Source organism: Heptranchias perlo, chromosome 1, assembly GCF_035084215.1.
Source record: "Heptranchias perlo isolate sHepPer1 chromosome 1, sHepPer1.hap1, whole genome shotgun sequence".
Lineage (NCBI taxonomy): Eukaryota > Metazoa > Chordata > Chondrichthyes > Hexanchiformes > Hexanchidae > Heptranchias > Heptranchias perlo.
In genome coordinates this window covers 86,820,451-86,835,640 of record NC_090325.1, presented here as the reverse complement: position 1 = coordinate 86,835,640, position 15,190 = coordinate 86,820,451, and the positions used below count along the sequence as shown (strand labels likewise).

Below are 15,190 nucleotides of genomic sequence, written 5' to 3'. Positions count from 1 at the left end.
GGTGCCAATCAAGCTGGCTGCTTTATCTTGGATGGTGTCGAGCTTCTTGAGTGTTGTTGCAGCTGCACTCATCTAAGCAAGTGGAGAGTATTCCATCACACTCCTGACTTGTGCCTTGTAGATGGTGGAAAGGCTTTGGGGAGTCAGGAGGTGAGTCACTCGCTGCAGAATACCCAGCCTCTGACCTGCTCTCGTAGCCACAGTATTTATATGGCTGGTCCAGTTAAGTTTCTGGTCAATGGTGACCCCCAGGATGTTGATGGTGGGGGATTCGGCGATGGTAATGCCGTTGAATGTCAAGGGGAGGTGGTTAGACTCTCTCTTGTTGGAGATGCTCATTGCCTGGCACTTATCTGGCACGAATGTTACTTGCCACTTATGAGCCCAAGCCTGGATGTTGTCCAGGTCTTGCTGCATGCGGGCTTGGACTGCTTCATTATTTGAGGGGTTGCGAATGGAACTGAACACTGAGCAGTCATCAGCGAACATCCCCATTTCTGACCTTATGATGGAGGGAAGATCATTGATGAAGCAGCTGAAGATGGTTGAGCCTAGGACACTGCCCTGAGGAACTCCTGCAGCAATGTCCTGGGGCTGAGATGATTGGCCTCCAACAACCACTACCATCTTCCTTTGTGCTAGGTATGACTCCAGCCACTGGAGAGTTTTCCCCCTGATTCCCATTGACTTCAATTTTACTCGGGCTCCTTGGTGCCACACTCGGTCAAATGCTGCCTTGATGTCAAGGGCAGTCACTCTCACCTCACCTCTGGAATTCAGCTCTTTTGTCTCTATTTGGACCAAGGCTGTAATGAGGTCTGGAGCCGAGTGGTCCTGGCGGAACCCAAACTGAGCATCGGTGAGTAGGTTATTGGTGAGTAAGTGCCGCTTGATAGCACTGTCGACGACACCTTCCATCACTTTGCTGATGATTGAGAGTAGACTGATGGGGCGGTAATTGGCCGGATTGGATTTGTCCTGCTTTTTGTGGACAGGACATACCCGGGCAATTTTCCACATTGTCGGGTAGATGCCATTGTTGTAGCTGTACTGGAACAGCTTGGCTAGAGGTGCAGCTAGTTCTGGAGCACAAGTCTTCAGCACGACAGCTGGGATGTTGTCGGGGCCCATAGCCTTTGCTGTATCCAGTGCACTCAGCCGTTTCTTGATATCACGTGGAGTGAATCGAATTGGCCGAAGACTGGCTTCCGTGATGGTGGGGATATCGGGAGGAGGCCGAGATGGATTATCCACTCGGCACTTCTGGCTGAAGATGGTTGCAAACGCTTCAGCGTTGTCATACTCCATATCTATATCCCTTTGCAGACTCCTTAAGTCTTCACAACTTACTTTCCTACCTACCTTTGAGTCATCAGCAAATTTAGCAACCATACATTTGGTCCATTCATCCAAGTCATTGATATAGATTGTAAATAGTTGAGGCCCAAGCACTGATCCCTGTGGCACTCCACTCGTTACATCTTGCCAACCTGAAAATGAAAACTCTCTGTTTCCTGTTAGCTAACCAATCCTTTATCCATGCTAATATGTTACCCCCTACACCATGAATTCTTACTTTGTGTAGTAGTCTTTGATGTGGCACCTTGTCAAAAGCTTTCTGAAAATCCAAGTACACCACATCCACAGGATCCCCTTTATTCACGTTGCTTGTTACTTCCTCAAAGAACTCTATTAATTAGTCAAACATGATTTTCCTTTCACAAAGCCATGTTGACTCTGCCTGATTGCATTGAGATTTTCTAAGTGCTCTGCTATAACCGCCTTAATAATAAATTCTAGCATTTTCCCTCTGACAGATGTTAAGCTAACTGGCCTGTAGTTTCCTGCTTTCTGTCTCCCTCCCTTCTTGAATAGAGGAGTTACATTCACTATTTTCCAATCTGATGGGACCCTTCCAGAATCTAGGGAATTTTGGAAAATTAATACCAATGCATCTACTATCTCTGCAGCCACTTCTTTTAAGACCCTAGGGTGAAGTCCATCAGGACCTGAGGACTTGTCAGCTTTTAGTTCTAATAATTTTTTCAAAACCCTTTCCCTGGTGATTGTAAATGTTTTAAGTTCCTCCCTCCCTTTCTCCTCTTGATTCACAATTATTTCTGGCATGTTACTTATATCCTCTACAGTGAAGACGGTACATTTTTTTGAGATTCTGTTCTCAGCATGGAGCACGGATCACAGAATTAGATGCAACAAATTGAGCATGCTGATCTGTGTACCCGATTGTCTGATCCTTGCTCCCATCGAGTAAGGCTCCATGCTGGGAGTAGAGCCTCATAATTTGCCACATGTGGTTAAAACCTGAGAATAGACAGGAGTTTCGTACAAGTCTCAGAATGTTCAGAAGAGATAAAAACAAATGAACTGGGGGAGGGTAGTATGTTAGTCAGGGAGGATCTGACAGGCAACAAAATGCCAGACGTATCCTCAGAGGAAGAGTTGTCACAGCTAATTTGTGTAGAAATATATGACAGCACAAGTAGAAAACCAATAATAGATAAAAATTTAAATAACTAGCTGTTAAATTCAAAAAAGACTGCCAATAAAACCCATGCAGTATTTAAACAAATTTCACAAAAAGTTGGTATTTGAAATTTAACAATGTGGCCCCTTCCTCAGACACCTGACTGAGACAAAACAACTCAAATCATGCCCCTGTCCCCAACAAATCCTTCACTGTCTCTCATCCTGGTAAACTCCCATCTTTGCTCCCTCTCCTCAGATACTGTCTCTCACACTTTGAAAACCACCATAATCATCCCCTTCTCAAAAAACCCACCCTCGAGCCTTCTGTCTCTGCAAACTACCATCCATCTCCAACCTCCCTTCCTCTCCAAAGACCTGAACATGTTGTCACCTCTCAAATCCATGCCCACCTCTCCTGCAACTCCAGATTTGATTCCTCCAATCAAGTTCCTGCCTGTCCAACAGCACCGATACAGCCCTAACTAAAGTCATAAAAAGCATTCTCTGTGATCATAGTGCACTATCCCTTCTCATCCTCCTCAACCTCTCTGCGGTCTTTGACATGATCGACCACTTGCACTTTGGAGGGACTAACAAGGCAAGGGAATACACAATGAATGGGAGGACCCTAGGCAAGACAGAGGGTCAGAGGGATCTTGGTGTGCAAGTTCACAGATCCCTGAAGGCGGCGGAACAGGTAGATAAGGTGGTAAAGAAGGCATATGGGATACTTGCCTTTATTAGCCGAGGCATAGAATATAAGAGCAAGGAGGTTATGATGGAGCTGTATAAAACACTGGTTAGGCCACAGCTGGAGTACTGTGTGCAGTTCTGGTCGCCACACTACAGGAAGGATGTGATCGCTTTGGAGAGGGTGCAGAGGAGATTCACCAGGATGTTACCAGGGCTGGAGCGCTTCAGCTATGAAGAGAGACTGGGAAGATTGCGTTTGTTTTCCTTGGAGCAGAGGAGGCTGAGGGGGGACATGATTGAGGTGTACAAAATTATGAGGGGCACAGATAGGATGGATACTAAGGAGCTTTTTCCCTTCGTTGAGGGTACTATAACAAGGGGACATAGATTCAAGGTAAAAGGCGGGAGGTTTAGAGGGGATTTGAGAAAGAACTTTTTCACCCAGAGGGTGGTTGGAGTCTGGAACTCACTGCCTGAAAGGGTTGTGGAGGCAGGAACCCTCACAACATTCAAGAAGCATTTGGATGAGCACTTGAAATGCCATAGCATACAAGGCTACGGACCAAATGCTGGAATATGGGATTAGAGTAGACAGGGCTGATGGCCGGCGCGGACACGATGGGCCGAAGGGCCTCTATCCGTGCTGTATAACTCTATGACTCTATGACTCTATGACATCATCCTCCTCCAATACCTCTCTTGCATTGTGCACTTCTGTGGGACTGCCTTCGCTTGGTTCTACATTTTCTTATCTGATCATAGTTGGAGCATATCCAGCAATGGCTTCTCTTTCCTTCCCCACACCATCACCTCAGAAGTCCCCAAGGATCTTTCCTTGACCTCCTCCTCTTCCTCATCTACATGCCGTTCCTTGGTGTCACAGGGTCAGCGTCCATGTGTAGGCTGACAACACCCAGCTCTACGTCTCCACCAATTCACTTGGCCCCCCCACTGTCTCTGTCAGACTGTTTGTCCAATATCTAGCCTTGGATTAGCTGCAATTTCCTTCAGCTAAACACTGAGAATCAAAGCCACCGTCTTCAGTCCCCCACCACAAACCCCATACCCTTGCCACCAACTCCCCAGCCTCTGTCTCAAGTTAATCAGACTGTTAAAAACCTTGGCATCCTATTCGACCATGAGATCAGCTCCTGGCCCTTTATCCTCTTCATCATGAAGACCGCCTGCTTCTACTGCCTACCTCTACCTCCATAACATCGTCCACACTTACCTCAGCCCATCTGCTGCTGAAACCCTCAACCATGCGTTTGTCATCTCGAGATTTGACTGTTTCAATGATCTCTTGGCTGGTCTCCCATCCTCCTCCCTCCATAAATTTCAGCTTATCCAAAACTCAGTCTGCAGATGTGGGTACTGGCAGGTGGGCATAGAGTATCGCTCATGCATCATAATGAGCCTGTCACACCTTCAGGGGATATCTGATGGTAATGGCATTGCAGGAAATAAATGATAACAATTAGCACAAAGGCTAATGAGAATCTATGTGCCATTAGGAAAAATCAAAAATAAATTAAGAAAATAAGCCAGAAATGGCCTCAAAACAGCTAAAATAAGTTTCCTTGTAGCTCTTTAAGTTTACTTACCTGCACTGTTCATCACCTGATAACCCTGGATGATGTTTACAAAGGCTTTAGGAATGGTGAGGAAAAAGATGTATAAGGTCTCAGAACAGCACTCTGATATGATTTTTCAAGCAGGAGTTTCTGTTGTCGCCTCCCTCCCACCGCCAGATAAAAAAGCATGTTGTGTACTACAAGGGTGAAGACCTAGCATTACAGGTCTCTGCCCATCATCCTTCATTGGAATAGGAAAGGAAATGCATTTATTTAGCACAGACCCCCAACCACTTGAGCAAGATTGTTTCCCCACCCCCCAAGGAACTGCTTTGTCCTGGATGGTGTTGAGCTTCTTATGTGCTGTTGCAGCTGCACCCATCCAGGTAAGTGGTGAATATTCCATCACACTCCTGACTTGAGCCTTGTAGATGGTGGAGAGACTTTGAGGGGTCAGGAAGTGAGTTACTCATTGCAGAGTACCCAGCCTCTGCTTTGCTCTTGTAGCCACAGTGTTCATATGGCTAGTCCAGTTAAACTTCTGGTCAGTGATGACCCCCAAGATGTTGATGGTGAGGGACTCAGTGATAGTGGTGCCATTGAAGGTCAGAGGGAGATAGCTGGCCTTTCTCTTATACAAGATGGGAATTATCCAGCACTAATTTGGTGCAAATGTTACCTGCCACTTGTCAGCCCAAGCCTGGATGTTATCCAGGTCCTGCTGTAGACTGGCATGGGCTACTTCATTATTGGAGGAGTTGTGAACAAGGCCATTCACTGTGGAACTGAATGGCTTGCTAGATTTGCTAGTCCAATTCAGTGAGCGTTAAGAGTCAATAACTTTGTGCAGGACTGCAGTCTCATATAGGCCAGACTGACTCGCTGACCCAAGGAAGATTAGTAAATCATAAATTATCAGATTTTAGATATTCAGTTTCACAACTTGCAATGGTGGGATTAGAACTCACGGCCACAGGTTTGATTGTTCAGTCCCATAACCATTACCACAACCATTAGTTATCATATCCTTTCAGACGCTGAATTTGAATGGGAAGGAGACAGGTGTTCTTGTGTCTTCACCCCTCCCCATCATAACATCACTGTAAAAGGCAGGACTGCGTGATGACCCCCTATTGTAGCTCCACTCTGGCAGGGGGATGGGATACAGAGTGGAGCTACAATAGGGGGTGATGTGCAGCTAAATATAGAGAAAAAAACAAGTCAGCTTGGAAGACAGGGCAAATATGTGAGGGCAAGGCTTGATGGCATCTATTTTAATGCAAGGAGTCTTGCGAATAAGGTGGATGAACTGAAGGTGTTGATAAACACATGGGAGTATGATATTGTTGCTGTCACAGAGACATGGTTGAGGGAGGGGCAAGACTGGCAGCTCAATATTCCGGGGTACAGAATCTTCAGGCGAGACAGAGGGGGAGGTATAAGAGGAGGGGGGGTTGCAATATTAATTAAAGAATCAATTACTGCCATAAGGAGGGATGATATATTAGCAGGTTCCTCTAATGAGGCCATATGGGTGGAGCTTAAAAACAAAAAGGGGGCAAGCACTTTGATGGGAGTGTACTATAGGCCCCCAAACAGTCAGGGGGAGATAGAGGAACAGATATGTAGGCAAATCTCAGAAAATTGTGCAAATAATAGGGTAATAATCGTGGGGGATTTCAACTTCCCCAATATTAACTGGGATACTCAGAGTGTAAAAGGCTTAGAGGGTACAAAATTCTTAACGTGCATCCAGGAGAGTTTTTTGAGCCAGCATGTAGAAAGTCCTACAAGAGAGGGGGCGGTAATGGACCTAATTCTAGGGAATGTGGCCGGCCAAGTGGAAGAAGTGCTAGTAGGTGAGCACTTTGGTGACAGTGACCATAATTCGGTGAGATTTAAGGTGGTCATGGAAAAGGATAGAGAGGGGCCGGAAATAAAGGTTCTAAATTGGGGGAAGGCCGATTTTAATAGGATAAGGCAGGATCTGGCCAAAATGGACTGGGATCAGCTGCTTGTAGGAAAATCCGCATCGGAGCAATGGGAGTCTTTCAGAAGGGAGATTGAGACCATACAATGGCAACATGTTCCCGTAAAGGTCAAGGGTGGTTCCAAGAACTCCAGGGAACCTTGGATGTCAGGGGATATACGAGAATGGATTAGGAAAAAAAGGAGGGCTTTTGGCAGATACAAAAGGCTAAAGACGGAGGAAGCCCGAGAGGAGTACAAAAAGTGCAGGGGGATACTTAGAGTCATAGAGTCATAGAGTCATACAGCACGGATAGAGGCCCTTCGGCCCATCGTGTCCGCGCCGGCCATCAGCCCTGTCTACTCTAATCCCATATTCTAGCATTTGGTCCGTAGCCTTGTATGCTATGGCATTTCAAGTGCTCATCCAAATGCTTCTTGAATGTTGTGAGGGTTCCTGCCTCCACAACCCTTTCAGGCAGTGAGTTCCAGACTCCAACCACCCTCTGGGTGAAAAAGTTCTTTCTCAAATCCCCTCTAAACCTCCCGCCTTTCACCTTGAATCTATGTCCCCTTGTTATAGAACCCTTAATGAAGGGAAAAAGCTCCTTAGTATCCATCCTATCTGTGCCCCTCATAATTTTGTACACCTCAATCATGTCCCCCCTCAGCCTCCTCTGCTCCAAGGAAAACAAACCCAATCTTCCCAGTCTCTCTTCATAGCTGAAGCGCTCCAGCCCTGGTAACATCCTGGTGAATCTCCTCTGCACCCTCTCCAAAGCGATCACATCCTTCCTGTAGTGTGGCGACCAGAACTGCACACAGTACTCCAGCTGTGGCCTAACCAGTGTTTTATACAGCTCCATCATAACCTCCTTGCTCTTATATTCTATGCCTCGGCTAATAAAGGCAAGTGTCCCATATGCCTTCTTTACCACCTTATCTACCTGTTCTGCCGCCTTCAGGGATCTGTGAACTTGCACACCAAGATCCCTCTGACCCTCTGTCTTGCCTAGGGTCCTCCCATTCATTGTGTATTCCCTTGCCTTGTTAGTCCCTCCAAAGTGCATCACCTCGCACTTTTCCGGGTTAAATTCCATTTGCCACTGTTCCGCCCATCTGACCAACCCATCTATATCGTCCTGCAGACTGAGGCTATCCTCCTCACTATTTACCACCCTACCAATCTTTGTATCATCAGCGAACTTACTGATCATACCTTTTACATTCATATCCAAGTCATTAATGTAGACCACAAACAGCAAGGGACCCAGCACCGATCCCTGTGGTACCCCACTGGCCACAGGCTTCCAGTCACAAAAACAACCTTCGACCATCACCCTCTGCCTTCTGCCACTAAGCCAGTTTTGTATCCAAAGTGCCAAGGCACCCTGGATTCCATGGGCTCGTACTTTCTTGACCAGTCTCCTGTGGGGGACTTTATCGAAGGCCTTACTGAAATCCATGTATACCACATCCACTGCGTTACCCTCATCCACACGCCTAGTCACCCCCTCAAAAAATTCAATCAAATTAGTCAGACATGATCTTCCCTTGACAAAGCCATGTTGACTATCCCTGATTAATCCTTGCTTCTCCAAGTGGAGACTAATTTTGTCCTTCAGAATTTTTTCCAATAATTTTCCTACCACTGATGTTAGGCTCACTGGCCTGTAGTTCCCCGGTTTTTCCCTACTCCCCTTCTTGAATAATGGTATTACATTAGCGGTTCTCCAGTCCTCTGGCACATCCCCTGTGGCCAGAGAGGTTCTGAATATGTGTGTCAGAGCCTCCGCAATCTCCTCCTTTGCCTCACACAGTAGCCTGGGATACATTTCGTCCGGGCCTGGGGATTTATCCATTTTTAGGCCTGCTGAAATCGCCAATACCTCCTCCCGCTCGATGTTAATATGTTCGAGTATATCACAGTCCCCCTGCCGTATTTCTATGTCTACATCGTCCTTCTCCATAGTGAAAACAGATGCAAAAAATTCATTTAGAACCCCTCCTACATCTGCCGGTTCCACACACAGATTGCCATTTTTTCCCGAATGGGCCCTATTTTTTCCCTAGTCATCCTCTTACCCTTAATATACTTATAAAACATCTTAGGATTTTCCTTTATTTTGCTCGCCAGTGTTATTTCATGGCCCCTCCTTGATCTCCTAATTTCTTTTTTAAGTATCCCCCTGCACTTTTTGTACTCCTCTTGGGCTTCCTCCGTCTTTAGCCTTTTGTATCTGCCAAAAGCCCTCCTTTTTTTCCTAATCCATTCTCGTATATCCCCTGACATCCAAGGTTCCCTGGAGTTCTTGGAACCACCCTTGACCTTTACGGGAACATGTTGCCATTGTATGGTCTCAATCTCCCTTCTGAAAGACTCCCATTGCTCCGATGCGGATTTTCCTACAAGCAGCTGATCCCAGTCCATTTTGGCCAGATCCTGCCTTATCCTATTAAAATCGGCCTTCCCCCAATTTAGAACCTTTATTTCCGGCCCCTCCCTGTCCTTTTCCATGACCACCTTAAATCTCACCGAATTATGGTCACTGTCACCAAAGTGCTCACCTACTAGCACTTCTTCCACTTGGCCGGCCACGTTCCCTAGAATTAGGTCCAGTACCGCCCCCTCTCTTGTAGGACTTTCTACATGCTGGCTCAAAAAGCTCTCCTGGATGCACGTTAAGAATTTTGTACCCTCTAAGCCTTTTACACTCTGAGTATCCCAGTTAATATTGGGGAAGTTGAAATCCCCCACGATTATTACCCTATTATTTGCACAATTTTCTGAGATTTGCCTACATATCTGTTCCTCGATCTCCCCCTGACTGTTTGGGGGCCTATAGTACACTCCCATCAAAGTGCTTGCCCCCTTTTTGTTTTTAAGCTCCACCCATATGGCCTCATTAGAGGAACCTGCTAATATATCATCCCTCCTTATGGCAGTAATTGATTCTTTAATTAATATTGCGACCCCCCCCCTCCTCTTATACCTCCCTCTCTGTCTCGCCTGAAGATTCTGTACCCCGGAATATTGAGCTGCCAGTCTTGCCCCTCCCTCAACCATGTCTCTGTGACAGCAACAATATCATACTCCCATGTGTTTATCAACACCTTCAGTTCATCCACCTTATTCGCAAGACTCCTTGCATTAAAATAGATGCCATCCAGCCTTGCCCTTACATATTTGCCCTGTCTTCCAAGCTGACTTGTTTTTTTCTCTATATTTGGCTGCACATCACCCCCTATTGTAGCTCCACTCTGTATCCCATCCCCCTGCCAAGTTAGTTTAAACCCCCCCCAACAGTGCTAGCAAACCTCCCCGCAAGGATATTTGTCCCGCTCTGGTTCAGGTGCAACCCGTCCGACTTGTACAAGTCCCACCTTCCCCAGAAGCAGGCCCAGTGATCCAGGAAACTGAAACCCTCCCTCCTGCACCAACTCTTTAGCCACGCATTCATCTGTTCTATCCTCCTATTTCTATACTCACTAGCCCGTGGCACTGGGAGTAATCCAGAGATTACAACCTTTGAGGTCCTGCTCTTTAATCTGCTACCTAGCTCCCTAAATTCTTGATGCAGGACCTCATCTCCCTTCCTACCTATGTCGTTGGTCCCAATGTGGACCACGACTTCTGCCTGCTCACCCTCCCCCTTGAGAATGCCCTGTAGCCGCTCAGTGACATCCATGACCCTGGCACCAGGGAGGCAACAAACCATCCTGGAGTCACGTTTACGGCCACAGAAACGCCTGTCTGTTCCCCTTACGATAGAATCCCCTACCACTATAGCTCTTCCACTCTTTTTCCTCCCAGCCTGTGCAGCAGAGCTACCCCTGGTGCCAGGAAGTTGGCTGCTGCTGCCTTCCCCTGATAAGTCATCCCCCTCAACAATATCCAAAGCGGTATATTTGTTTGAGAGGGGGACGGCCACAGGGGACCCCTGCACTGCCTGCCTGCTCTTCTTACTCTGCCTGGTGGTCACCCAATTACTTCCTGCCTGTACAACCTTTACCTGCGGTGTGACCATCTCACTAAACGTGCTGTCCACGACGTTTTCAGCATTGCGAATGCTCCATAATGAATCCATCCGCAGCTCCAGTGCCGCAATGCGGTTTGTCAGTAGCTGCAGCTGGATACATTTCCCGCACACATGGTCGTCAGGGACACCGGAAGGGTCCCTGATTTCCCACATAGAGCAGGAAGAGCATAACAAGAAATTAGGAGATCAAGGAGGGGCCATGAAATAACACTGGCGAGCAAAATAAAGGAAAATCCTAAGATGTTTTATAAATATATTAAGGGTAAGAGGATAACTTGGGAAAAAATAGGGCCCATTAGGGACAAAAATGGCAATCTGTGTGTGGAGCCGGCAGATGTAGGAGGGGTTCTAAATGAATTTTTTGCATCTGTTTTCACTATGGAGAAGGACGATGTAGACATAGAAATACGGCAGGGGGACAGTGATATACTCGAACATATTAACATCGAGCGGGAGGAGGTATTGGCAGTTTTAGCAGGCCTAAAAATGGATAAATCCCCAGGCCCAGACGAAATGTATCCCAGGCTACTGTGTGAGGCAAAGGAGGAGATTGCGGGGGCTCTAACACATATATTCAGAACCTCTCTGGCCACAGGGGATGTGCCAGACGACTGGAGAACCGCTAATGTAGTACCATTATTCAAGAAGGGGAGTAGGGAAAAACCGGGGAACTACAGGCCAGTGAGGCTAACATCAGTGGTAGGAAAATTATTGGAAAAAATTCTGAAGGACAAAATTAGTCTCCACTTGGAGAAGCAAGGATTAATCAGGGATAGTCAACATGGCTTTGTCAAGGGAAGATCATGTCTGACTAATTTGATTGAATTTTTTGAGGGGGTGACTAGGCGTGTGGATGAGGGTAACGCAGTGGATGTGGTATACATGGATTTCAGTAAGGCCTTCGATAAAGTCCCCCCCAGGAGACTGGTCAAGAAGGTACGAGCCCATGGAATCCAGGGTGCCTTGGCACTTTGGATACAAAACTGGCTTAGTGGCAGAAGGCAGAGGGTGATGGTCGAAGGTTGTTTTTGTGACTGGAAGCCTGTGGCCAGTGGGGTACCACAGGGATCGGTGCTGGGTCCCTTGCTGTTTGTGGTCTACATTAATGACTTGGATATGAATGTAAAAGGTATGATCAGTAAGTTCGCTGATGATACAAAAATTGGTAGGGTGGTAAATAGTGAGGAGGATAGCCTCAGTCTGCAGGACGATATAGATGGGTTGGTCAGATGGGCGGAACAGTGGCAAATGGAATTTAACCCGGAAAAGTACGAGGTGATGCACTTTGGAGGGACTAACAAGGCAAGGGAATACACAATGAATGGGAGGACCCTAGGCAAGACAGAGGGTCAGAGGGATCTTGGTGTGCAAGTTCACAGATCCCTGAAGGCGGCGGAACAGGTAGATAAGGTGGTAAAGAAGGCATATGGGATACTTGCCTTTATTAGCCGAGGCATAGAATATAAGAGCAAGGAGGTTATGATGGAGCTGTATAAAACACTGGTTAGGCCACAGCTGGAGTACTGTGTGCAGTTCTGGTCGCCACACTACAGGAAGGATGTGATCGCTTTGGAGAGGGTGCAGAGGAGATTCACCAGGATGTTACCAGGGCTGGAGCGCTTCAGCTATGAAGAGAGACTGGGAAGATTGGGTTTGTTTTCCTTGGAGCAGAGGAGGCTGAGGGGGGACATGATTGAGGTGTACAAAATTATGAGGGGCACAGATAGGATGGATACTAAGGAGCTTTTTCCCTTCGTTGCGGGTTCTATAACAAGGGGGCATAGATTCAAGGTAAAAGGCGGGAGGTTTAGAGGGGATTTGAGAAAGAACTTTTTCACCCAGAGGGTGGTTGGAGTCTGGAACTCACTGCCTGAAAGGGTTGTGGAGGCAGGAACCCTCACTACATTCAAGAAGCATTTGGATGAGCACTTGAAATGCCATAGCATACAAGGCTACGGACCAAATGCTGGAATATGGGATTAGAGTAGACAGGGCTTGATGGCCGGCGCGGACACGATGGGCCGAAGGGCCTCTATCCGTGCTGTATAACTATCTAAGAATGACGTTACCAGCTAGAAATCCTACCAATTCCCCCAATGTACAGCCAACATGCTGCAATGTCATAATACAGGTGTACGTGCTGTACAGCATTGCAATTTCCCACTGGCTGTCCATCTCATTTATCCTAACTCGCACCAAATCCTGTTCACCAATCACCCCTGTGCTTGCTGACCTACATTAGCTCCTGGTCCGAGAACGCCTCGATTTTAAAATTCTCATCCTTGTTTTCAAATCCCTCCATGGCCTTGCCTTTCCCCATCTCCGTAACCTCCTCCAGCCTTAGAACCCTCTGAGATCTCTGCGTTTCTCCAATTCTTGCCTCTTGCGCATCCCCAATTTTAATCGCTCCAACATTGGCGGCCGTGCCTTCAGCTGCCTAGGCCCTAAGCTCTGGAATTCCCTCCCAAACCTCTCCATCTCTCTATCTCCCGCTCTTCAAGATACTCCTTAAAACCTACCTCTTTGACCAAGCTTTTGGTTACTTGGTCTAATATCTCCTTATGTCGCTCGGTGTCAAATTTTGTTTGATAACGCTCCTGTTAAACCCCTTGGGCCATTTTACTATGTTAAAGGAGCTATATAAATGCAATTTGTTATTGTTGTTAGGATGGTATTGTCCAATAGAAATTGTTGACTAGACACAGGTGTGATATAGTGACATCATTTTAGTCACATGCACTAATTTCTGTAGAAAATGCCTTAATGCACTCACACAATACAGATCAATATACTTCCCATGTGCATATTTACTTAACAAACATCTACCACCATTCAGTAAGCAATGAAGTAAAGCAATCACAATGATCAAAAAACCCTCACACACTCTGCTTTTCATCTTACCAACAAACACATAAAAGGTTAAAGTACACACGCATACACCATGCAAATGGGTATTGAGATCACATGCCCAACAACAGTGTCTATTACACATTTTTGATGTACTGATCAAAAATGCAATTGCTACATCTGGATTCCCAATTAGCCACATGTGGCTAGTGGCTATGTATTGGACAACACCACTGTAGGAAAGTGGCAACAACAGCCAGCAGTACCTCAGGATGAAAGTTTTCACTTTGCAACTTTGGCCAGACCGACCCGCCCCACCCCCCTCCTCCACAGAGCAGTAAGGTGCCATTCCAAATTTCCAGAGGCCCACGGGGTGAACCCCTGGGGAATGCCATAAATGGAACAGGTGCTTACGCCCCAATGACCACATCCCCAGGATTTTGGCCAGGGCAGGCTGGTGGGCTGAATACGTGCCCCATTGCACCTCTGACAGCACAGCAGCACAACTGGAATTTTCAGGCCCTTACAAGGTACAAGATCAGAGTTACAAGGTGCATAAAAGAAGTCAGGTGTTGCATCAAGATGGCCATGGGGTATACACAGGAATGACACTTAATTGCTCTTCAGTTTGTGAAATGTACCTGTTTCTGCAGAAGCAGTAACATTAGCACTGATATGGAATAAATCAACATACTTCTCTCTTTCTCAAAATATTTCTCTTTTCAACACAGGTGGACGTCCATGGAAATATTCTCCTAACAACTCTTGAAATTAGGAATGAAGTTGCGGCTCCGGAAGTGTTGATGAGTATCAATGATCCAAGAGCGACCATGTTTTCTTATGACAGTGCCAGCATCCAATACAGAAGGCCAGCTACAAGCAGGGATGGCTATGGTAGAAGCACGTTAGAAAGGCACACGGTTCAGAAGAAGGGACGTTTACGGAGACGAACGTCACAACTGAAAATTAAAATCCCAGATTTGGCTTACGTGAACGCCATAGACAGGTGGTCACGGGTGGTCTTTCCGATCACATTTGGGTTTTTTAACCTGGTTTACTGGCTCTACTATGTGCACTAGCTCAAACATTATGTACAACAGGTAGAATTCCTTCTTATTTTCTTTCATTAACCCTTGAAGAACTATAATAGCAATATAGCAACAAGTTCAAGGTAAGATATTCAGCCATAACATTACTTTGGGGATTAAATATAATTGTGTTTGTCAATGAACTTGTGTCTGATCACTATGAATGGTTTGGCTTTAAAATAATTCACTGTAGTTCAATGTTTAACTCCTAGTGATGGCCACTCCAGTATCTTCTGCTTTAAACATAAATCAAGAGTTTCTAACTAGAATCATAGAATCATAGAATCATAGAAGTTACAACATGGAAACAGGCCCTTCGGCCCAACATGTCCATGTCGCCCAGTTTATACCACTAAGCTAGTCCCAATTGCCTGCACTTGGCCCATATCCCTCGATACCCATCTTCCCCATGTAACTGTCCAAATGCTTTTTAAAAGACAAAATTGTACCCGCCTCTACTACTGCCTCTGGCAGCTCGTTCCAGACACTCACC

General features: G+C 46.3%; 1 protein-coding gene across 6 annotated transcripts in view; it reads left to right on the top strand.

Annotated features, from left to right (window-relative positions):
- Positions 1 to 14,688, top strand: part of gabrb1 (gamma-aminobutyric acid type A receptor subunit beta1) — a 391,573-nt gene extending 376,885 nt beyond the window's left edge. For 3 of the 6 annotated variants that reach the window (XM_067988224.1, XM_067988212.1, XM_067988197.1), the window contains one exon: positions 14,341 to 14,688. In XM_067988224.1, coding sequence (XP_067844325.1) covers positions 14,341 to 14,688 — 348 coding nt within the window. Of the gene's footprint in view, positions 1 to 2,556; positions 2,602 to 3,451; positions 3,482 to 7,973; positions 8,075 to 14,340 lie in introns of all 6 variants that reach the window. The other 3 variants (XM_067988217.1, XM_067988205.1, XM_067988190.1) reach the window with 3 other exon arrangements.
- The last annotated feature ends 502 nt before the right edge of the window (positions 14,689 to 15,190 follow it).